The sequence below is a fragment of the Dromiciops gliroides genome, chromosome X, assembly GCF_019393635.1.
Source record: "Dromiciops gliroides isolate mDroGli1 chromosome X, mDroGli1.pri, whole genome shotgun sequence".
Lineage (NCBI taxonomy): Eukaryota > Metazoa > Chordata > Mammalia > Microbiotheria > Microbiotheriidae > Dromiciops > Dromiciops gliroides.
The window spans coordinates 71,908,364-71,934,083 of NC_057867.1; the positions used below are offsets into that span (position 1 = coordinate 71,908,364).

At 37.8% G+C, this 25,720-nt stretch overlaps 1 protein-coding gene across 1 annotated transcript in view; it reads right to left on the bottom strand.

The window, feature by feature from the left end:
- Positions 1-25,720, bottom strand: part of CHM (CHM Rab escort protein) — a 189,018-nt gene that overhangs the window by 19,819 nt on the left and 143,479 nt on the right. The window contains exon 12 of the mRNA XM_043974533.1: positions 23,057-23,153. Coding sequence (XP_043830468.1) covers positions 23,057-23,153 — 97 coding nt within the window. The remainder of the gene's footprint in view (positions 1-23,056; positions 23,154-25,720) is intronic.

The window sequence follows — 25,720 nt, forward strand, 5'->3', positions numbered from 1 at the left end:
TTGAGCCACCTAGCTGCCCCTCTAATTGGTTTTTAAGAAATCTGAAGCCTTGACCTTAAAGCTTGGGTTTCTCAAGCTAAAGAACATCACATATTTAAAGAAGACACTTCTTCGCAAAGTACAATATTGCACAAGAAAAAGAAAGGGTCCAAGATTTAATTCAAAAAGTCTATTAAGTGTCCGTTATAGCAAAGAGATGCTGGAAATGGAAAGACAAAAAAAAAAAGTGTCTAAAATACCTGAGCAAGGAGATTCCCTAGGTGTTGGAAAGGGTCTGGGGTGACAGTAAAATGGTGGCAAAGGAGATCCTAGAGTCTAGCGGCACATCAGTACCAATTCCAACAATGTTACATCGAGAACGGCCCATTTTCATGCACCCTAGTCCACCATCTCCCCTTTTCTTCTCCAAAGTTATTTATTTCAGTGTACTAAGGAGGATTCCCTCCACTGCCTGAATACATTTCCAATTTTGTAGTGGAAATCGATATGAGGAAGGATGTAGGATTATAAAAATTCATTTCACAAATAATTTAGCTGGAAAGTATTTTTTAATGGCGGGGATACACAATATTTATGCTCTTCTACTCATATGGAATATGTTAGGAAAATTATTTGTTATCTCAAAGATCACCTCAAGAATTCTCACATTCAATTTATTTTTTTTCACTGAAATAAAAAATATGCTTGATACCTTTTTTCAAGGGGAAAGGAAACAAAGGTCAAGATCAAAGAGGGTCTTTACAAGTCTAAAGAATGAAATAATCATTGGCATATGATCATTTAACTTTACTAGTTTCTCTCTCCATTTTGTATAAGTACTCAAGCACTTGGTAACATGTCTCTTCCATCTTAAAAACAAAGTCTACATTTCTTTATAGAGTAATTTTGTGTGTGGTGGTGATGTGGGGAGGGGGGGTCCCAACCAAAAAATACCTGGGAGATATTTCAAGATCAGTCAACAAGCATTCAGTAAAATTCTTTCTCTGTGCCAGGCATAGTCCTAGGCACTGGGGATGGAAAGGCAAATCCCCACAAGTCCCTGCCTCTCAAGATCCTTGTTTCTATTAGGGAGAAACAACATGTTCACATACAAACACATACAACATAATTACAAAGTAAACATAAGGGAATTTTTTTTTTTGCAGAGAATGAAGGGCTGGAGATTAGAGTGTGCCTTATGTAGGGGACAACACTTGAGCTGACCTCTGAAGGAAAGTGGGATTTCTAAGACACAGAAGTGATGAAGGAGTGCATTTCAGACACCCGGGACAACCAAAAGCACAGAGACCAGAAATGGAATGGCATGTGTGAGAAACAGCAAGCAGGCCAGTGAGATTGCACAGTAGAGTGCAGTGAGGGAAATAATATGTAATAAGAGGAAACGCCAAGGCTTCTGCCTGCAGTCTCAATTTTCCAGGCCCTTCCTATCCAATGAAACCTGAGTGCATTATTAAAAGTCTAACCATTTGCAGGAAATTCAGAGGATTAACATGAATTCACACGAGTATTTTAATAACTTGAAGAAAATGTACTTTTGAAAAATTTCCTATGGGCTAGAAATATTCTAGAATATTTCTCTCCTTTACTTCTCTCTTTGTCTCGCTCCCCTCTCTTTCTCCCCTTCTCTGTGTGTCTCTCCCCCCCCATTTCTCTCTCTATGTCTATTTCTCTCCCTCCTTTACTTCTGTCTCTCTCTCCCCCTTCTATTTCTCTGTGTCTCTTTCTCCTCTATTTCTCTCTCCTTTACTTGTCTCTATGTCTGTCTCTCCCCCTTCTATTTCGCTGTGTCTCTCTTCTCTATTCTCTCTCCTTTATATCTATGTCTCCGTATCTCTCTCCCCCTCTATTTCTCTGGGTCTATTTCTCTTCCTTTTTCCTCTCTCTCTCTCTCTCTCTCTCTCTCTCCCCCTCTCTTTCTCTCTCCCTTTCGCCTGTTTCTCTCCTTTACTTCTCTCTCCCCCTCTACTTCTCTTTGTGTGTCTCTCTATTTCTCCTCTATTTCTCTCTCTCTCCTCTCCCATGTATATTACAGAGACATAGAGATAATTTACATAGTCCCACATGTCCTATCTACACGCAGACATACAGAATAGTGGGATACTCCATTTTAAGCTGGATACTCCTTTTTTCCTCCTTTGAAACCTGGGACAATTGCCTTTTCTTGTTACCTAGGTCTCGGCCTTGCCTCCTCCTTCTCATCTTTTTCTCTCATTCTTCTTGAATGACGGCTGGCCTGAGGCTGCATTCTTCTTGCATTCCCAATATTTCTATCCCGGTTGCTTAGGCTCCCTCCCTGCAAAGAGGCTGCCTGCCCAGACCACAGCAGGTGCTCCTTGGCCATGGATAAAACCATGGCTTAGCCAAAGCTTTCCAGAATGCCTGGCAATAATCTCCTGTATCTCCCTGAACACGTTCGCATCAACACTCACTCACTCAAGGGCCATCTCCAGGGGCTGCAAAATACACACTGACAGAAAATCCTTGAAATAATTTCCAGTTGCTGTGATAATATAGTCAGAGTTATATCCAGAAACACAGATATCAGCGGGAAGAGATTTCTCGGCTGCCATGGAAAATCTGCAAAGTAAATATCCTACTTGTTTAAACCCAGGCCCTCTTTGGGTTCGAATACTCTATTTGACAATCTCATGATTGTCTCTCTACCTCTTCAACAAGAATTTCTTCCTGTAAATTCATTTCAAATCCAGTAAGGACTTATCTAAGGTTGAAAAAAGCCTGCTTCAGAGGCTATTCTTTCCCACTCTCTCAAACATCCCCGTCTTTTTTTACCCAGGCTTTTTGTTCTTCTCCATTGTACCTAGCATTTACTTTGCTCAATAAAGGCTCAACAACAACCAATGGGCTGGGGCAAAGTACACTTTTCCCTAATGATGACATTTCGTTAGTATCAATAATGACAATTACTACCATGTGAATCCGGTAGAATCAGTAACTATGGAAACCTTTCTCCCTGGCCTCACATGAGAGTATAAAAGGCTTGAGGGTCCATTAAAAAACCCAAGCTCTTTTGTACATGTTGCATCCTTCTACCTCATCTGGTAACTTTTGTTCAAAGGTTTAATGGATTCGAAAATTACAAAATGAGTTTCCTGTTAGTGGTCTTTTGTCTACAATAGTGCTAGTGTATCTACCCATGGTGGATTTGTATAGGCAACAGAGAAACCCTGAAAGGAAAAAGCCTTAATTCACAGGGTGCACAAGTGATACTTGAACAAGCAAAAGGACCAGGGAGCCAACAACATTCAGACTGGTGATTGAATGACTCCGAAGTGACAGTGATGAAAACATTGAAAATCTTCAAGGTAGAAGCTATTCTACCTGAAAACAAGGGCAAAAGCAGCGTGTTAACTCTCTAACAACATATTTGGAACATTGTTGGCCTGTGTCATTAAGTTATTTTTCTACTCAAAGTCTTGATCCAGTAAGGGTGTATCTGCTTAAAATGAAGAAAGTTAACAAATGGATGATTTAAAACTACTTTGAGAGGCATCAAAATCTTCCTTAAGTCTTTTGATGATGAAATACTTCAAATGGACAATTTCAATACAACTAGAAATAGAAACAAACTTCTGCAAATACTTCAAATTCTGGAAAAGTCAGGGAATCTATTTTTCAAGCTTGTAGCACTACTCACTACTGTAACAGCATAGATACAAACAGACCAACCAGCCTTTCTCAAAAAACAGTGCAAATACCTGTTTATGAGCTAGACAAATGGATTTTGCTTCCTAACGCAGGACAGTGTTACTCAGTAAATTCTAACATGCTTACCAAAGAATGGATACACCTAGCAATTTCTTTTTGAATTACTGATTGCACAGCACAAGTCTGAATATATGCAGTCAGACATTTTCTTGCTAATGCTGAGAGACAAAGAATGGCATTTGAAGCAGGTACATTGTAACATTCAAGCACACAGTGGGCACTGCTGACTTCTCTGAAAAAAACAATGGAACATTCAAGTCAGCTTGTAGATTCCTTAAAGAATTTAGAAAGCAATACAGAAAGTCAACTTAAGAACATAAGCTCAAGTATTTACTTTAGAAAATCAATTCTCTGCTTTATAACAGTATTAAGAATTCATTTAAAAAAATCATGCAAAGGTCAACAAAATCCAGAAAGACTGAAAAGCCAATTGCCACAACTCCCTAATTGTACATTTCTGAAGTATGCAGAGTATTTTCTTAGGTCAGACAACAAGATAATTCAACGATCTGATTTTCTTATTCAATTACAAAACACACCGATTTTGAGAGTTGTAAGTACTCCTTCTGCCAAGATCCCAACCCCTCTAAGACCTGGAGGAAAGAGAACCTTTGACTAATATGCAATTTCAGAGGGACAAATATAAACTTTGATACTTGTATTAAAAACAACAACAATAACAACAACTTTATGAGTCTGGGTGAGGCGTGTCTAGATAGCTGTTTCTCTAAAAGAGAACTGGGAATTTAAGAAGAATGCAAAGCTCAAATTGCCAGTGTAATATGGCAGCCAAGAAAATCGATGTGATCTTAAGAAAGAAAAGGTCTACAATCTCAAGGGAAGTAAATAATGGAAAAAAAACACCAGTGAAGGATGACTAGATTTGCCAGATCTCAAACTATTTTGTAAAGCAGTAATCATCCAAGCTATTTTTTTTCCAATAGAAGAATAGGTCAGTAGAATAGATCACATAAAGTAAGACTCAGAAATAAAAGAGCAAAAAAGTCAGTCCACAAGCATTTACCATGGTCTAAGCACTGAGATCTAAGCACTGAGGATATGGATAGGCAAAAATAGTGCCTGCTCTCAAGGAGCTCTTGAAACAACATGGAAATAACTAGGTACACAGAAAAAAAAATCTGTAGTGTAAGTAAGAAGTTATTCAGAATGGAAGGCACCAGCATCTAGGGAGAGAGGGAAAGGCCCCCTGCAGAAGGTAGGAATTGAGCTGAAACTTGAAGGCAGGGAGACTCAGAGGCAAAGATGAAGAGAGAAAGATAGCATTCTGGGCATGGGGGGATTGCCTGTGCAAAAGCATGGAGGACAGTATTGAGCAAGGAGGCCAGTGTGTCAGAAAGCAAAGTGTGTAAAGGAATAAAGTGCAAGAAGAATGGAAAGGTCAGGTTGTGAAGAGCTTGAAAAACCCAGGAATCAAGAAAAATACAAAAAAAAAGGTAAACAGTGTGAATTGGAAAGGATTACACAAAGATATAGTATTTACATTCTAACGGGGAGGAAAAAAAACAATTGTCCCCTCAGAACTCCAATGTCATCAGAGGTCCCAGTGGGAGTTAAATAAGAGGAAGGGCCTGAGAGTGGGTTTTGTTAAGTTTTGACAGTCTTAAGAGAAGGAGGAAAGGGAAAAAGAATAAAACAGGGAGGGAAGAGGAAAAAAAGAAGGAATTTTATTATTTTACATATTCAGAGTGTACAAAGAGGAAACTATAAAGAAGGAATGAGGGTAGTGGGTATCCCTTGAAACTCACTTTCATCTGAACTAGTCAAAAAAGGACAGAACACATAAACACACAGAAAGGGTTTAGTGGAGAAATACATTCACCTCAACAGGAAAACAAGAGGGACGTGGGAGTGGGGAGAAGGGTGAAGAAGAGAGAGGGGAGACTCAGGGAAAGATGAATCATAAGTAAAAGAAACTCTAGCCTCAGAGGGTATATCATGAAGAGGGTTTAAAAAGAGAAAGAGTAACAATATGTGATTGTGTCAGGCAAAAGGAAGAAAAGTGAGGCTGGGGAATAGAAATAGACAGTATCAAGCATAGTTCAATAGTGCTGTGCGCACACTCCTTCTGACTTACCATCCTTCTCTTTTTTTTTTGTAAAGAGGGGGAACAGAGGACAAAGAAAAAGTATAAAAGAATAGGACGGAAGGAAATACATAATCAATGACCATAATTGTTAGATGAACAAGATGAACTCACCCATAAAGGAGGACAGCAGAACAGATAAGAAAACAGAATCAAACAAGAAGCTGTCTATCAAAAAACCCAACACTTGAAACATGAAAGATTCAAGCAGGGTTATAAAACAGGGCTGGAGCAAAATCTATTAGGCTTCAGCCAAATTTTAAAAAGCAGAGGTAGCAATTATTATCTCAGGTAACAAGGAAAAATAAAAAATGGACTTGGTGAAAGGAGAAAGGAAACTGCATTGTGCTTAATGGAACCATAAACAATGAATTAATATCAATACATACTGTCAAGGGGAAAGAGGTGGTGGGGGTCCTTAGGTATTCCTCTGTAAAGAATTACAACTCTTGCACACAATGCAATTAGAATAAATTGGTCTTTTATTTGGGTGCTGGAGAAAGTAAGCAAGAAGGAAGTCAAAGACTGCCTGCTTCAAGGGGAGGAAATGCCTTAGAAACAAGATTCTCTGAGACACCTTTTTCAGCCAACAGAAGAAAGGCAAAAGCTTTTATAGAGGTAGATGGGGTGAACACCTGACAATGGAAAGTTCCCTTTAGGGGTGGGGAAAGCTTGAATGAGGGGTAGGATGGGAAAGGTTTGAATGAGGGGTGCTGGTCCTGACTTCTACTGTTATCTCTGTCCCCTGGCCCTGCTCAGGCAGCAGCCACGCCTAATAGGCTGATCTCTCTTATTTCTTCTGTGTGTGTGTGTGGGGGGGGGGGGGGGGGGCAACTGGGGTTAAGTGACTTGCCCAGGTTCACACAGCTAGTAATTGTTAAGTATCTGAGTCCGGATTTGAACTCAGGTCCTCCTGAATCTAGGGCCTGTGCTCTATCCACTGCACCATTTAGCTGCCCCATCTCTCTTATTTCTTAAGTGTATCTGTCCTTTAGCATCTCAAGGAGAGTTACCCCAGACCCATATCGATAGCATATATGCACCAAATGGTATAGCATCTAAATACTTAAAAGAAAAGTTTAGGGAGCAGCTAGGTGGCACAGTGGATAAAGCATCGGCCCTGGATTCAGGAGGACCTGAGTTCAAATCCGGCCTCAGACACTTGACACTTACTAGCTGTGTGACCCTGGGCAAGTCACTTAACCCTCATTGCCCTGCCAAAAAAAAAAAAAAAGAAGAAAAAAGAAAAAAAAGTTTAACAAGTTTTAGGGAGAAACAGAGTAAAACTGTAATATTGGGGGACCTAAAATGTACTTTTGAGATCTAGTCAAATCTAACAAGGAGGAAGGGAGGGAGAGAGGGAGAGAGGGAAGGAGGGAGGCAGGGAGAGAGAAAGGAAGGAAGGAAGGAAGGAAGGAAGGAAGGAAGGAAGGAAGGAAGGAAGGAAGGAAGGAAGGAAGGAAGGAAGGAAGGAAGGAAGGAAGGAAGGAAGGAAGGGTTAAAGACCTGAAAAGAATTTTTGAAAAGTGATAGACCTCTGGTGATCACTGAGTGGGAATAGAAAGCACATATTTCTCAGCTGTGTAGTGTACCTTTATAAAAACTGACCATATATTTGGGCACAAACTCAAAGTCATATGTGGAAAGGCAGTAATATTAAACATATGCTTTATTGACCATAGTGCAAAAAATAAAAATTATATACAGGAAAGTGTAATTAAAGAATGGATTAAAATTGAAGACTAAATAATCCTAAATTAATTGGTAGCTCAAGGAAAACATCCTAGAAATAGTAGTGTGTTTTTTTTTAAATGACAAAAATGTGACTGCATGTTAAAATAGTGGGATACAACCAAAGTAATTCTTAGGTGAAAATTTTTATTTTTAAACCAGTAGTTTTTAACTTTTTTTTCCTGTCACAGAGTGCTATGACAATTCAACAAAGTCCATGGACAAAAGCTACAAGTTAAAAACTCCAAATACATAATAGAAATTCTGAAAAACAAAGAGAAGATGAATAAAAGTGAAACCAAAAATCCCCACTGAATTAGGAAATAAAACTAACAGCTGTTTTCTGGAAAAAAAAATGGTAAAGCATTAGGTAATCTGATTTTTTTAAACAAGAAGAAAATCAAATAACCAACAATAAAAAGGAAAATGAAAATCCATAAGCAATGAAGAATAAAAGAAATTATTTGAAACTCTTCTGCCCCCCAAAAAAGTAAACAACTGAAATGAAATGAATATGTGAAATAATCTAAAATGTTGAAATTAAAAGAATAAACAGAATTTAAATGACTCCATTTAAAGAAAAGAAACTGAACAAGCCATAAATGAAATACTAAAGAAAATAAAACAACCTGGGACCAGATGGCTTTATAAGTGAATTCTATCAAATATTCAAACAACAATTTGATCCAATATTGCAGAAACTGCAAAAATGAAAAGATAAGGGTTCCTACCAAATTCCTTCTAAGATACAAATACCGCCTTGCTACTTAACCCAGGGAAATTCACCATGGAGAAACAAACTATGGACCAAAATCCCTAATGAATATAGATGCAAAAGTTTTGAATGTTAGCAAAAAGGCTAAAACAACATATAAAAAAATTACATACTAAGCTGAAGATAGATTTGTACCAGAAATGCAGAGCCACTTCAACATTAGGAAAACTATAAACATAACAGACATGTATTAATAGTGAGAACCTCAGCAATCATATGATTAAATCAAGAGATGCAGAAAAAGCATTCGACAAAATATAACATCCATTTCTGTTACAACAGAAAAACACTAGAAAGAAAAACACATGGATTTTTTTCTGTAACATGGAAAATTGCATCTATTTAATAACAAGAGCCAGAATTATAAGTAAATGGAATGAATAAACTATAGGCTTTTCCAATAAGAATGGGGTAAAGCAAGGATATTCATAGTGCTAGAAATGCTAGCTATAACACACACACACACACACACACACACACACACACACAAGGAATCAAGGGAAAACAGGAAAAGAGGGGGAAAATATATATATATATATATATATATATATATATATATATATATATATTTGCAGATGATATACTGGTCTATATACAGAACTCTGACCCTAATCCTAACTTAGGTGGTCTTAACCTGAGGCCCATGAACTTGTTATTTCAGGATTTTGATGTGTTTCTTTGTAATCATGAGGATGGCATTTTATACACTTAAAACATTATTCTAAGAATGGATCCAAGAACTCCTAACTTAACTAAAAATTTAATTTAAATAATTAATAAAGTCAGCAAAGTTTCAGGAAATAAAATAAATCCACAAAAACCATCAGTATTTCAGTATATTACCAATAAAACCCAGCAGGAAAAGAAATTCCACTTTAAAATAACTACAGATGTGTAAAATATTTGTACATCCATGACACACATGAAAACTCTATGAATACAATAACAAAATATTTTCTTATGCTGGTGTTGCTGCTTTCCTTGGTTTACTCTTCTTTCCCAGCCTTAGTTCCTGAATTGGGACTCTGTGGCAGGGGCAGGCTCCACCTCCTGTTGCATTTTTTGAATGGAGTGGTTGGCCCGACTTTGTCTCACCTGGGGGCTCCCTGGGATTTGGGCTTGTTATCCACCTCCTGAAGTTAGGTTGCCCATATGTTCAGGGTCCTCTCTGGGTTCTCAGGACCCTTGGGGCATGGGCTATCCTGGTTTGAACTCTGTCGTACATTGCTGGTTGGTTTCATAGTAGGCAGTAAAGTTGGTCACTGGTCTTTATTTGCTTACTGCTGTTCCCCTGAGCTTCTTTCTCAGTGGAGCCCTCTGCCTGCCACTCTTGCTGCCTCCAGAGCCTCAAAAACTACATATGGCTGGTCTGTGGTAAGCAGCAAAGATTGTTTTGCTTGAAGGGTCCTCCTTATTGCCCAAGGGTTTCCAGCTCATTTTCTATTCATTTCTGGGGTAGAAAAAGCCACTTACTATAGTTTCTCATTAGACATCTTGGTCATTATTTGGTTTGGTGTGAACCTCAGAGTTTTGCTGAAGTAGGTATGTATGAGCTTGGCAGTCTGCTTTCTGTAAAAGTAGCCATTTTGGCAGGAAATCCAAGGTGTCAAGAACCATATGAGAAAATGGTTTAAATCACTAATTAGAAAAAAACAAACAAATTAAAGCAACGTTAAAGTGGAAGAGGAAGAGAATAAGCACTTAGATAACATCTACCACATGCCAGACACTGTGTTAAGCCCTTTACAAAGCCTAGCTGTAGGCACAAGGGAAGGAGCCAAAATATAGGAAGATTAGAATGGCGATGGCAGTGGGCACAATCTGACAGAGAAGATGGGGAGGGTCTGGATCAAGTGTATTTGTAAAGGAGTTACTCTTGGCAAGGAGGGTTACTGCTTCATTAGAGACCAAAGTGAAGGAAGAGATAGTGAGAAAAGATGCCTAACTTTTGAAAACAAGGGAAGACTACTGACAGAAGGCCTCTCTATTTGATAAAAATTCTTGGAAAAACTGGAAAGACATTTAGCAGAAAGGATCATCCTCTTATGTCAACTACACAATAAGTTCTAAGTAGATATGTGAATCAAAGGTATAAAAGTCACACAATTTCGAGGGGAAAAAAAGGAAACCAGAAAGTGCTAACTTTCAGTCCTTTGAATAAGGGGAGAAGTCCTAACCAAACCAGAGGTAATAATCACAGGAGACAAAAAAGGCAGTTATGCTCACAAAATGAAAGAGTTTTCACATGAGGAAGATCAATGCAACTAGGAGAAAAGCTGTTGAATGGGAAAAATCTTTGCATCAAATATCTTTTTAAAAAGTCTCAATATCAAAGATACATAGGAAATTGACCCTAAGAGGAAGGTGAGGAAATTCTGCTCCTCTGGTCTCCTACCGAACAAGTGGGCTAGTGCCGACAGCAGCTAAGGAGTTTCTGAAAATTGAAACTTGTGCGTTTTGAAAAAACCAAGTACTGTACTGATTCACTGAGCATGGTTGGCATGCTCCAGGGGAAGGAGAGAACTTCCATTTCAGTCCTGGCTCTGCCCCGTCTTGACTTCTGGGGTCATTTTCCTCATATGTCAAATGAGGGATTTAGATTAGATGATCTTGGTCGTTTCCTTCTAGCTCTAAATCCAGGATCCAAATCTCCCTTTCCCATCTACCCCTATCTATTGTACAAAGTGAAACATCAGCCAAAGCTCTGGCCAAATTATAGCATCACAAATTCTGAATTAATATAATTTTATTATGCTAAAAAACCCAATGAAAAGTTAAAGTAAAGTTGTTGGTATCATCTACCTGTCTGTGGCAAATTTTTATTACTGTGCAGTTTTTCTTTTTAAGTTAACAAAGGGCCTTCTTAAAAACTTATGAACTTAAAAAAACAAACCTGACTTTTACCTGCTTTCTTCTCTTATTTTCTTCTTTCTCCCCCAGATGCCTGTCCTTATCTCCTGAGGGAGAGTGAGAAGAAGTAGAAAACTGAGCTGACTGAACAAGACGAGAGTTTAGGCTAGGAAACACCACTCTAGATTACCTTTGCAATCCTTTCTATTTCTAACGTTAGATATGATAAACATCTGGAGAAAACTGAATGGGGATAGAAAGAAATATACCTTTTTCTCAGTGGTACATGGCACACACTCAAAAACTGACCATGTATTAGGGCACAAAAACCTCATAGTCAAATGTAGAAAGGCAGAAATACTAAATGCATTCTTCTCAGATCATGATGCAATAAAAATCACATGTAATAAAGAGCCATGGAAATGTAGGCTGAAAATGAATTGGAAACTGTGAATTATGAATGCAGATTGAACCATACTATTTCTACTTTTGGACTGTTTTCCCCCTTCTTTTTTGTTTGTTTGTTTTTGGTGAGACAATTGGGGTTAAGTTGTTGTTGGGGTTTTTTTTGTTTTTTGGCGGGGCAGTTGGGGTTAAGTGACTTGCCTAGGGTCACACAGCTAGTAAGTGTCAAGTGTCTGAGGCTGAATTTGAACTCAGGTCCTCCTGAATCCAGGGCAGGTGCTTTATCCACTGCACCACCTAGCTGCCCCTCCCCTTCTTTTTTGAGGATTTTCCCTTATGCTCTGATTCTTCTTTCACAAGATGACTAATATAGAAATATGTTTAATGTGATTGTACATATATAACCTATATCAGACTTCTTTCCATCTTGGGGAGAAGGGAGGGAAGGGAAGGTGGGAGAAAAGAATTTGGAACTAAAAATCCCATGAAAACAAATGTTGAAAACTATCCTTGTATGCAACTGGAAAATAATAAAATACTTTTAAAAACCACAATCCTTTCCATTTCTAAGCTGAAAACTCATTCTGAGTAATAATATTGGCTGCATCATAAGAATACAAGGCAGAACTTCTGATGAAGTTGTGAACTGGTCCAACGATTCTTGAAACTATGCCCTCGAAGCTATTAAACTCTATATATCCTCTGACCCCGTGAAACCGCTATTAGGTCCATACCCAAAGAGATCAAAGAAAGAGGAAAAAGACTCAGATGTTCAAAAATATTTATGGAATCTTTTTTTTGCAGTAGACAAGAACCGAAAACCAAGGGGATGATCATCAACTGGGGAACGGCTGAAAAGTTGTGGTATGACTTTGATAAAATATTATTGTGCTATGAGAAATGATCATGGGGGTGGTTTCAGAGAAATTTGAGAAGACATGGATAAAGTGGTACAAAATGAAGTGGGCAGAATCAGGAGAACAATCTACAAAGTGACAGCAATATAGTAAATCAACTTTCAAAGACTTTATAACTTTGGTTAGCATAATAATCACCACAGTTCCAAAGAGCTCATGATGAAATGTGGTATCCACCTCTAGATAGAGATCTGATGGACTCAGAGGGAAGACTGAAGCATATTATTTTTTCTTTCTTTTCTTAGCTTTTTCTGCTTTTCCTTGAATGTGGCTAATATGGAATTGTTTTGTGTAACTATACATATTTGTAATGAGTTTTGTTTTCCTTGACTTCTCAATAGCTGGAGGAGAGAGAGAATTTGGAACTGAAAAAAAAAAAAAAAGAATAAAAAAGTCTGTGCTTGGGGCAGCTAGGTGGCGCAGTGGACAGAGCACCAGCCCTGGAGTCATGAGTACCTGAGTTCAAATCCGGCCTCAGACACTTAACACTTACTAGCTGTGTGACCCTGGGCAAGTCACTTAACCCCAATTGCCTCACTAAAACAAACAAACAAACGAACAAACGAACAAACAAACAAACGAACAAACAAACAAACAAACAAAAACTCTGTGCTTTAAATAATAAACTGAAATGAAATGGAAAAAAATAAAGAGGTTGAACTAAAATATAAGCATTTATGTATACATGTATATATGTATGTATACATATATGTCTGCATGTATATATGTCTATGTGTGTGTATGTATATATGGCAAAGCTCTAATGATGCCCTAAGGTAGTGAAGAGTGAGAAAGGTTTGAACAAAAGTTCAAAGTTAAAGTGATACCACCTTCCTGTTAATACCAAATGCTACAAGTCATTTCGCTTGTTAAAATTATACTCTTAAGTGCACTGTTACCACAAAGAAACTATGAAACACAGATAAAGTGACACTTGTAGTGGCCAAGCATAACTGTGAGAGAGTTAAATGTTAAATGCCAAAGCTCCCAGATTTATGGTCTGCTTTTTGGGTAGATAATGTCCTCTCATTCTCTTGTGAGAGGCCTAAGCACAAGAGCAGACTAGATAAGGGATATGTGCTCATGTAGGATACCACAGAACAAAGGAGAAACAGAAGCTGAAGACTATTATCAATCAACAAGTATTTACTGCCTAACATGTGGCCAGGACAGGTAGGTGGTGCTATGGTAGATGCTGCTTGGATGGGGTCAGGAAGACCCATTTTCCTGAGTTCAAATCCAGCCTTAGATACTTACTAGCTGTGTGACCCTGGGCAAGTCACTTCAACCTGTTTGCCTCAGTTTCCTTATGTGTAAAATGAACTGCAGAAGGAAATGGTCAACCCCTCCACTGTCTCTGCCAAAAAACCCTAAATGTGGTCATGAAGATTCAGACAAGACTGAAAACAACTTAACAACAAAAGCATGTGACCAGCAAGACCAAAAGAAAACAAAATAAAAAACCCAAACCCTCAATTATTTATATATCTGCACCAAAAGGCAAATCCTATCCCTTGTACTGATGTGCTCAGAGAAGCACAATAAAGCAAAACAAGGACATCTGCAACAATTCCCTTTTCCCATTGTTAATGGAGAATTGACCACATCAAGTTATGTGATTAATGAAGCCCCGAGAATTCAGTCACTGGAAACATTTACTAGAAAACTTACCAGGTTTTATTCAGGGCTCTTGAAATTAGAGTATTTTCTTTTTACAAATATTAGAAAGAAGCTAATTTGTTCCTGAATATATCTTATAAAAAAGAATCCTTTTGGGATTAAAAAAAAAGTGAGTGATAAAATCACCCAAGTTTGTATCACTTTTTAAAAAATCTCTTTTTATTACCACTGAGGAGGTAGCTATGAGTCACAAAGGCTCATCAGTATATATTTTGATTATGTTTGATTTACTCAGGTATAACTGCATTAGTTACAGTGGTTGCCAACATTTGTCTTCAAGTAATTCGTCCAGCAGGAAGAAGGATGGGCTTAGTTCATGATTCCATCATTATAGGCTCCATTTTGAGGACAAGTGAAGGAGCTTGGTTCCACTCAGCTGGCAATGCCGATTACATGCCTGTCACTTATACAAGGTGATCAAAGACCAGGTGTATTTGTATACTTTTGTTAAGTAATTGTTTAAAGACAAAAGCAGTCACTACAAAACCTAGTTGAAGTTAACGCTGAAAAAAATCAAAGATTTATGGAATTTATTCGACTCCTAGAACTTGTTCTTCCCTATTACCATACATTTTCATATATGATTTTTGAAAACCTTTTGAAAATGAGCAGTTATCACTAGTCAAGCATAAAATCTATTTACGAAGGAAAAAACTCCCAAACTGCCTTGTCTAAACATATTCTAACAAAGACATTCAGAGAGTAACCTAAAAGAATTCCTTGAGATACAGACATTATTTGTAAAGAATCTGAACGGAAACTAATTCATATGAACTTAGCTATTTACCTAAGTACATAATGTTAATTTTAGTTCAAAGCTATATACTCTTAAGCCAATGGTAATGGTAATGGTCATAATAATAATAATAATGGCCAGCATTTATGTAGTTTTTTTAAGGTTTGCAACAGCATATTACATATTATCTCATTTGATCCTTACAACCCTATGAGATAGGTGTTATTATCATCCCCATTTTATAATGGAGAAAACTGAGGCAGACAGAGGTTAAATGACTTGCCCAGCTAGGTTTTCCTGCCTTCAGGTTTAGCACTCTCTCCAGTGTGCCACTTCACACCCAAATGAACATTTTCATTTTCAACATGGTGACAAAGAAATAGAATGAAGTAACATTCAGGGAACCAAGATGAGAGAAGCACAGCCTAACTACATTTATTTTTTTTATTTTATATTGACTAATTTATTGCCCTTTTTTTGGCTGAAATTTGGTGGGCTGGCATTATGTTCATAATAATGTGGTATAGCTCTGGACTAAGAGGTAAGAGACCTTATTCTGCCACTTAATTTACTTTTTGTCATCTCTTCACTATTAACCTCCCTTAATCTCAACTTGCTTCTCTCTAAAATGGAGGTAATGACACCTGTTGTACCTTCATTACAGGAATGTTAAATGAATTAAATGAGACTATACATGTGAAAACATTTTTTAAAAGTTTCTATTTGTATATAAGTTCAAGGTCATATTATCGTTGTTTGCCAAGATTTTGAGAAATTTACTTTTTGGGGGCATTATTTGGGCAGCCAGCACAAAGACATGACAAAAGCGAGACATTTTTGCTAGCCTAACTACATTTAAAACTGCTTGGTTATGTTCAAATAATTTGTCAAGTTCTGCCTTCTGGGGACAAGCAGAACAAGTCTATGTGATGATTCTTCAGATATCTGAAGACAACTATCCTGTCTCCCCTAAACCTTCTCGTCTTCAGGCTCAACGTTCAGAATTCCTTCAGTTGAGCCTTTTTGTGTCCTTCACAATCCTGGCTATGACTGTCTTTCCTCAAATATGTCTCACAGAATTGAACATGATGATCCAGATATGGGCTGACTAGGGCAGAGTATGTTACAGTGGCCCATCACCTTTCTTTATTAGACTTCCTTTTACAGACTAGCCACACCTTCCCTCATTTGGTCCTTGTGAGGTTGGATTTTGGAACCCATGTATAAGATGATATATTTGTCCATATTGAATTTTACCTTCTTTGATCCTGTCTAATGTCGGGGCTTGCCAAGATCTTTTCAAATCTTAACTCTATTACCTAGTGTTAGCTCTGACTTCCATTGGCTTGTAATCTGCAAATCTGCTCAGCAGGTCATCAACGCACCTCATCGTCTATGCAAGTTTTGCCAATTGCATCCCCAGTACTTAGTATAGTGCCATTAGTGCCCTGCACATAGTGGGTACTTCTTAGTATATGTGCTGCTGAAGTGAGCACAAATTGGTTTTTTTTGGTAAGGCAATTGGGGTTAAGTAACTTGCCCAGGGTCACACAGCTAGTAAGTATCAAGCATCTGAGGCCAAATTTGAACTCAGGTCCTCCTGACTCCAGGGCCGGTGCTCTATCCACTGCACCACCTAGCTGCCCCACATAGTGGGTACTTAATACATGCTAGCTCAACTGTATAAAATTAATTGATTTTTAAAAGGTTCAAGAAAAAAAGGAAAAATCTTTTTGAGAAGCCATTTTGGAATGACTAATTAAAGTGTAATCTTTAGCATTCTATGTAAAACAGTTTCTATACAAACTGAAAGCTTCAAAGTAACAGAGAGGGGCCTAGCAGCAGGATTGCCAACCACGAGAATGCCATAGTGTGATCCTTCTGCCAACGGTTTCTGTTGCTGATGACAAAGAAGAAAGCTCAAGAATGGAGACAAAGGATGGTTTGGAGGGCCTTCCCTAAAATTAGCAAGAAAGCTCTACTTTGGGAGATTGACTGGATATTTACCGAGGGAAAAGCAGTGGTGTGAATAAGCCGGGCCATCTAGGACTCGTGATAAAGGCAAGCAGCAGGAGCGAGGGCCAAGGTTGCCAGGAGTCTGGAAAGCCTCTGAGCAGAAAGCAAAGCTTCAGTTAAGAACTCGCCAATCAAAGTGAGCTCATGACTGACATGAGCAGTCCGAGGTAAGTTTCTTTGAAGTTGGAGCTACTCTATGTGTTTTTTCAGGGCACCACAGGTTATCTACTGGCAGCTGAAAGAATTGTAGCTAGACATCAGCTAGTTCCTAAAAAGTCACTATGGCATGAGTGGGCAGTCAGAAAATGGTCACCCAGAAAATGCGAAAATTCACTAACTTCTTATCCTGGAAAAAATAAGAACATAAAAAGGGGAGTTGAGAAGCAGCTCACTGTGGTCATTACCTTAAGCTCACCACCTCTTACCTGTACTACTATGACTACAATAACTTCCTAATTGGTTTCTTTAATTATAGGTTCTCCCCTAGCCAATCAGTGCTTCAAAGAGATGCAAGAATATGTATGCATAGGGCTGACAACATTACACCCCTGTTCAACAATCTTCAGTGGTTCCCTATTGCCTCTAAGGTAAGATACAATCCTTAAACTGATATTAAAAACCCTCCATAACCTGGCAACCTAATCTAACATGTCTCATTTCACATTATTCCCCTTTATAATACTACATTCTAGGTAAAGTAGACTGCTGGCTGTCCGCCTGAAATGAGCATGTACCTTTCACCCCTGTACCTCTGCACAGGCTGGGATTCAGTAATTTCTCCAAAGCTGAGCACCTTGTCATCTTCCTTAATTTTCCTAGAGCACTGCATCTAGATTTCTCCTTTCTCAGTCCCTTCATTCCCTCTCCCCCTGCTGCTGCAATGGCTTCATCCTGAGATTACCTTCTGTCTACCCTGTGGGTATCTTGTTATTTGCAGGTTCTTTTTCCCATTAGAAAGCAAGCTCCTTGAGGACAGGAGCACTGTTTCTGTCTTTCTTTGTATCCCCAGAGGTTAGCCCAGTGCCAGGGACATAGTAAGCACTTAATAAATGCTTAGTGACTAAATATTTTTTCATTATTCCAATTTTCTATTATATTATTCCAAGTCATGCCATATACTTGCATATACCCTCCCTTCTCCCAAGGTAAGCTCCTAGAGAGCAGGGATCACACCATTATTATCTTGGCATTATCCTCAAGTATCTACTACAGGTGATTTACACAGAGCAGATGCCTAATGTTTGCTGAAATGAATTTTTATTTTCCAAAGATTTAAAGTAGAAATATTACCAAAGGATTTTCAAGATACTATTTTCTTTATAAAAGCTACTATAATTGGAATAAATCTTATAACTTTATGGCTAAAGTAATGGTTCTACTACATAACCAAAAGAGAAAAGGAGGAGAAATGGAGTCAAGATGGCATAGTAGGAGGAAGCATTTTTACCTAGTTCACCAAGTACGCCTCCTCCACAACAATCTAGAAAAATGCACCATACTAAATCAGCAAAGTAAGAGAAGTCACAGTGAGTCACTTTTTGAGTCCAGGGAAGCTTAGGGAGACAAACAATCAGGTTTGTAGAAACTGGGAAAAGAGAACTGGCCAGGAGCACAGACAAAGGAACATTCCAGTCCCAGGGGAAAAGAGAGGGCTTACATAGAACACTAGGACAGGAACCACTGGAGCAGGAGAAAAATCCCAAGGGATCCCTGAACTACCACTAGTTGCAAGAAGAACTATCATCTGGCAGCTCTGTAGCCCACTGGGGAGGAGAGGAGTGCTTGTGAGTGAGCATGGGTCTGTCCAAGTTATGGCCTGAACAAGAAACAAATTCTATAAACATAGCTGTGTGCCTCTGAGCCCAGAACCAGAACAGCAGTGATTCAGTTCTAGCCTTTACCCCAGTGTCTAAGCCTGCAGTTCAATAACCAGGGCAGGAATCCTAGAACAAAGCAGAAGAAGCAGTTTAGTAGCTATGAACCTTCAGAGCCTTCCAGCAGAGTAACAATGACTGAGTTCAACAGCAGTCTACTGAAATTCTCAACTACATGTAAGCCAAATGATCCAAACTTGGGTCAGGAACCTGTAGAGATCAGAGCAGGAGGTAAGTGAATAGACCTCACTCCTCAAATCACACCAATTTGGGAACACTGAAAATTTGCCAGTTCCGACTGAGCTGTGAAAGCGGCAGAAAGATGTAAAATGACAGAATTTCACATTACACAGCCCCTGTAGAAGTGCAAAGAGCCCAGGGATAACATAAAGTCCAAAATAAAAAAAGTAGGCTGGAAGAATAAGCAACCAAAAAAAATTTCACAATAAAGAGCTGCTATGGTGAAAAAAAAAACACCTAGAAACACAAATTCAGAAGAGAATAACAAAGGCAAAGGTAGGAACTATATCAGACAAAGCAAAAGCAAAAATAGATTTAATTAAGAGATAAACAAACTACATTTTGCTAACAAGTATCAGACAATGAATTAATATCAATACTGAATATATATGTACCAAAATAGCATCCAAATTCTTAAAGAAAAAGGTTTAAAAGGTACAAGAAAAAATAGAAAAACTATATTAGTTGGGGACCTCAATTTATCCCTCTCAGACTTAGATAACTCTAACCATAAAATAAACAAGAAAGATGTTAAAGAGGTGAAAAGGATTTTAGAAAAGTTATATATGATAGACCTCTGAAGAACAGTGAATGAGAATAAAAAGAGTATAACTATTTCTTACCTGAGTATGGCACCTTCACAAAAAATCAACACATATTAGGGCACGAAAACCTCACAAATGCAAAATAGCAGAAATATTAAATGTACCCTTTTGGAGCCATAATGTAATAAAAACATACTTTCAATAAATGACCTTGGAAGCATGAATTAAAAATTAACTGGAAACTAAATAACTTCATCCTAAAGAATGTGAGGGTCAAAGACAAGATCATAGAAACAATCAATAATTTCACTAAATAAGAAAAACAATGAAACAACATACAAAATTTATGGGATGCTGTCAAAGCAATACTTAAGGGAAAATTTATATATCTAAACTCTTTCATCAATAAAAGAAAGAAAGAACAGATCAACAAATTAGGTATAGAACAAAAACTATAAAATAAACAAATTAAAAACTTCCATTAAATACTAAAATAGAAATCCTGGAAATCAAAGAAGAGATTAAAGAAACTGAAAGAAAAAAAATAAACACTGAATTAACAAAACTATTAGCTGTTTTAAAAAAAAACAACAACAATAACATAGATAGCCACTGACTGGCTTGGGTTTTTTTTTTTTTTTTTTTTTAGTGAGGCAGTTGGGGTTAAGTGACTTGCCCAGGGTCACACAGCTAGTAAGTGTTAAGTGTCTGAGGTCGGATTTGAACCCAGGTACTCCTGACTCCAGGGCCAGTGCTCTAACCACTGCGCCACCTAGCTGCCCCCGCTTGTTTTTTTTAAAAAAGAAGAAAACAAAATTAACAGTATCAAAAATGAAAAGGTAGATTCACACCCAATGAAGAAGAAATAAAGGCAATTAGTGGGAACTATTTTGCCCAATTAGAAACAAATATCAGTGACAACCTAAATTAAATAGATGAACATTTAAAAAAATATAAATTGCCCACCTTAACAGAACAGAAAACAGAATACTTAAATAACCATATCTCAGAAAAAGAAACTGAATGAGCCATAAATTAACACCCTAAGAAAAAATCCCAGGACCAGATGGATTTATAAGCAAATTCGATCAAACATTTATGAAATAAATCCAATATTACACACACTGAATGAAAAAAAATAGGTGATGGGAGCCCACAAAATTCCTTTTATGATGAAAATATAATCTTGATACCTAAACATGGGAGAGTCAAAACAGAGAAACAAAACTATAGACTAAATTCACTAATGAATACAGATGCAAAAACTGTTAAGTATTAGCAAGGAAGACTATAGCAATAAATCACAAAGATCAGAGAATCTGTTCTATGTGACTATACATTTTTGCAATACATTTTTTCCCCTTTTCAATGAGTGAGGGAGAGGGAGAAAGGGAAAGAGATATTTAGAACTGAAAAATAAAATAATTTAATAAAAAAACACAAAAATATGAAAGAAAACAACTCAAAGAAAAGCAACGAATATTCCACAGAATATATTACTTTTTTTTCAAACTCAGTAATTTTGCTTTTCAATGAAAAAAAAAAAAGATTTATTTTTACCCACATGCTCCTTAGAGCAGAGCAAATTCCTGACTCAGTTTTCTTAATGATCTTCTGCCTCACTTTACTTGCCAGATTTCTCTTGTATTCTACTATTCTGATTGCTACATACTCCCTCAAATACCTATAGACTTCACTTTCTGCCATTTTAACCTTCTAAGGACACCTTCTCCACAGATTGTCTAAATGGATGAAGGCAAAAATATACACACTCAGGATTTTGCCTTATCACAACCAGCTTTAAGGTGAGATTTTTCAAGACTACAAAGCAGTCTGAAAAGTCTGAAAGCACGGTTCTCCTAGTTCTGTAAAAATGGATACTCTTCCAGAACTTGAACCTCTTTGCCAACTCCCCATTTGTGCAGGTGAGAAAAAGGAGGTTGAGAGATGATTCCAAGATCACACAGATAGCATGTAACAGAGGCAAGATGTAAATTGAGGAACCCTAACTGACTATAAAATTCAGGACCCTTTCTACTACAGCAGGCTACCAGCTCCTGCCTTACTTGACCCCAAGACAGCAGTATGAAGAACTGAATAATGGGTGCAAAGTTCTGAGCCCTTTTTGGTGATTTCACTTCTAAATATGTGTTAGTTCAAATAATGGATTATGACTATGCTACACGGAAGTCAACCTTTTTGGTGCTTCTTCAAGAGGATTCATGGGAAATGAAACCTTCTCAATATTACAATGACCCCTGTTATTTCTGATATTTATTTCTTCAAGTTTGAAGGTCATAATAGTGCTTCACCTAGTAGTATGAATTACAACAGGAGAGGCTGGGATAACTGCTAACAAAAAACAGATTTTCTAATCATGGAGAGGTAATCTAGGCAGCTACTATCTTAAGAAGCAACAGGATTCAAAAGACAAAGAATAGGAAGAGATTTGTGGTAAAAGGTTGATCAACCAAATAAATATCATTTTAAAGCCAGTTTTGAAGGTTAAAGGCGAAAAATATCCACTGATCAGGGCATGGCAGAGTGATCTGCAAAGTGGCTTCCACTTTGGGAACAATCTCAGAAATTGTGACGAAAACTTCAATAATTTACATCATTTGAAACAATAGAAAATTTATGACTACTTCAAATGCCCAATGTTCCTGAGACAGCCATCAGGGGATTAACAGGAAGAACAGGGGATTACAATAAAGACAAGAAGAGAGAAGGCCATACGAGCATTTGGGAATAATCTAGTCACCTGGGTTCATCTTAGCAGTCCTTCTAAAAGTTCCTTTTCCGGTTTTCTTCCTAACCCACTGCTTGCTACCTTCTAGGAGGAGCAATGCTCATCCCTCTCCTGTCTGCTTGAAGGCACAGGTCTAGCTCTACCAACTTGTACAAAAACTTTCCTTGACTGCCCCATCCCCATGGTGTTCCCTCCTTCTATTCAATTCTTATGGCATTTACTGACTGAACCATTCAACTAGCAAGGACCATAAACTGTCTAATATGTCAGCTATAATCTTGTGCTGGGTATAGGGAATGTCTCCGTATCATAAGACTGTAAAGCCCTTGAGAGTCAAGAGTACATCATACCTTCATACAGCAATTAAGCAACTTAATTTTGTGAAAACAAAACTAAGGGGATGCTAGGAAGTCATGTCATTTTTTTCACTGTAAAACTTAAATAGGACCTGGGGGCATAGATACTGCTATATGTGAATATATATGTATGACCATACCATGATATTTAAAAACAAAGGATGAAAGGGCTCATCTTCTCTGGGGATCAATGGAAATACAATGCAAGAAAACATGGATCGATCCCTACAAGAGATTTATATTAACCAGGAGATCTGCTTGGAAATCAGGCCCTCTTCCCCATGCCATCTCCTTAAACTATCCAAAGAAATATAGAATATATATAGAAGACAGATGATTATACTGTGCTTACATGTTCCTTTCATGCATGTCATGGTGGAAGAGCACAACTCAATGACCCGGACAGCAGCAGATCCTGGCTCCACTGGTGGCACTGTCAAAATGGAAATCTCCAAAGTAGACACAGAGCACGAAGAGCAATTAGATTTTTCAATTTCATTTCTCCTAGTATCTGCCTGACGCTCATTAACATTTAACATTCTGACAAATGAGATTTTAACTTGGAAATCAAATTTAAAATACAGAGATAAGTACAAGAATGTTTCTTTAGATGCAATTGGGGATTTCACTGGTACAGGAATTTACAGAGGAGGAATTTCCTGTTCAAAGGTGTTAAATGACTTGCCCAGGGTCACACAACCAGCTATCAGAGCTAGAGCTTGAACCCAGGTTTTCTCGGTTCTGAGACAAGCTCTCTATCCATCACACTATGTTGCCTGCAATTAAGTGAGTAAATTTCTTTCTTTTTTTGTCGTCTTTTTTTTTTTTTTTTGGTGAGGCAATGGAGGTTCACACAGCTAGTAAGTGTCAAGTGTCTGAGGCAGAATTTGAACTCAGGTCCTCCTGAATTCAGGGCCAGTGCTCTATCCACTGTGCCACCTAGCAGCCCCAAGTGAGTAAATTTCAAGGCGTTCAGAGCTCTCCACAATATAATACTAGTATGCCTTTGCAGGCTGAGATCATATAGCTCTCTTTCATGTATTCTATACTTCAGCGAAACTGGGCTACTCTGTGTGCCCTAACGCACTGAACTCTCCCATCTCTGTGGCTTTGCTCATGTGGTTCCCCTATGCCTGGAATTCCCTCCCCCATGTTTGACCTATTGAATTTCTTCCCTATCTATTAATGTCCAATTGAAACACCACCTCCTCCATAAATTCTGTTTCTGATCCTGCTGCTTGGTAACAACCTTCCCCAACGCATCTCACATAACACTATTTTGCACTACAAATGCATTCATTAAATAATATTGTGAACTACATTTACTTGTATGTATGTCTTATCCTCCTGATAGGTTGTAAATTTCATAAGGGTAGAGACTGTTTAAATTCAATTTTATCTCCCCAGTGATGAGCACTGTTCTCTGCACAGAGTAGCAGCTCAATGTTTCTTAAAAGAATATTTCAAGTCTCTTGATAACATATCAACTTGTATGATTATCAGTAAAGAAAAGCATTTTAGACATATATGATCACATGTAAAGTCTTTAAATAATATTTTCTATTCAGATAAAATGTCATCAATTCTGAAATGTACACAGACTTGCTTTTAAATTTGTGCCTTTAAAAACATTCATTTTGAATAAAAACATGGAAAGGCTGCCAAACCTGAATCTCTTTAAATATTAGATGGTAGTAACTTTAAATGAGTAAATAACATGCTCAAACATTTTAAAACAAATGTCTTGAAAAATTAACTGAAGGCATATGTTAGTGAAGTAGATTCAGATAAGGCCCTGGAAGTGAGAAATGTAAAGCAAACAGCATTCACTGTTGCACCTCACGCTATGCTAGGTGCTACTGAGATATTATCTTTCTTTAATTTTCCAATAAGCATGAAATGGCCATCAAATAGTGGTTGCCCTGTAGATTATAGCACCGTAAGAATATGGTTATCAATCCCTAAAAATAATAGTGATTTTCAGCAGCCTAGATCCCTACTGGGATACAGCAAAGCCCTCATCTGTAGCCTGAATCCATAATGTTGTGTTTATATTTCAAGCATCACTGCAAGAATAAATATGGAAATTATTTATTTTGGGAATTTGACTGCATTAGGCTGGTTGCTTGCATAATGGTGGGCTCAAAAGCTAGGTTTCTCACATTCCTTCTCATTTCCTTCACTATCATTCACAATCAAGAAGGTCGCTTCAACAGAAAACAAGGATATACAGTGGGCTTTTTAAGGGGACTGGGTGGGGTCTGGACCTATGATTAACCTGGGATAGGGTGCTCCTGGTGGGCAGACCATTGCCGAATGGCAACTGGTCTGTGACTCATAGTTTTGGATAGTGTAACACTTCTAATACTGTAATACTTATATACTGTAAAATAATTACAGAATGATGAATTATTAAAACACCATTCTCCTTTGAAAGATATCTTAACAGATGTGCCAACCTAGTCATCTTAGGCAATCAGCCTTGTAGTACCATTTCCGCACAAATGTCCCTTAATTTCATAAAGACTGATCTACCATGAACTAAACAGAATTGATAAGGAGGAAGAATTAATTCATTTTTTATAACAGGCTACTCCAAACTTAACGAGTTGTCAGAAGCAAGTCATGTTTGACAGCAGCACCTTTTGAAAAACTAGGATACAGCAGTATAAATCTATAAGCCGCTGTAGTAAATACCAATAAAAGTAGGAGGGAAACAAATTCCTGGAATATCAGCATAGTCAGGGAATCAACTGGTATGGGAGAAATAGCTGCAAAATTGCGGTGGTGAAAGGAGCAAAAGTTGGAGGGATATTTCAAAAGGAAGAAAGTGCAGAAAAACTCTGACTGGGCAGAATGTCATTAGTAATGCCATGAGGCTAGAAGCCTCAGTTTGCAATTCAGCTTGTTAGGATATTTTCCCCCAAGTCGATGTATCCCTCATGTTAATGTGATATGGTAGAAAAATTGTTTTCTTTGACTATGGGATTGGTTCAAAAGGTTACGTTTTTATTTT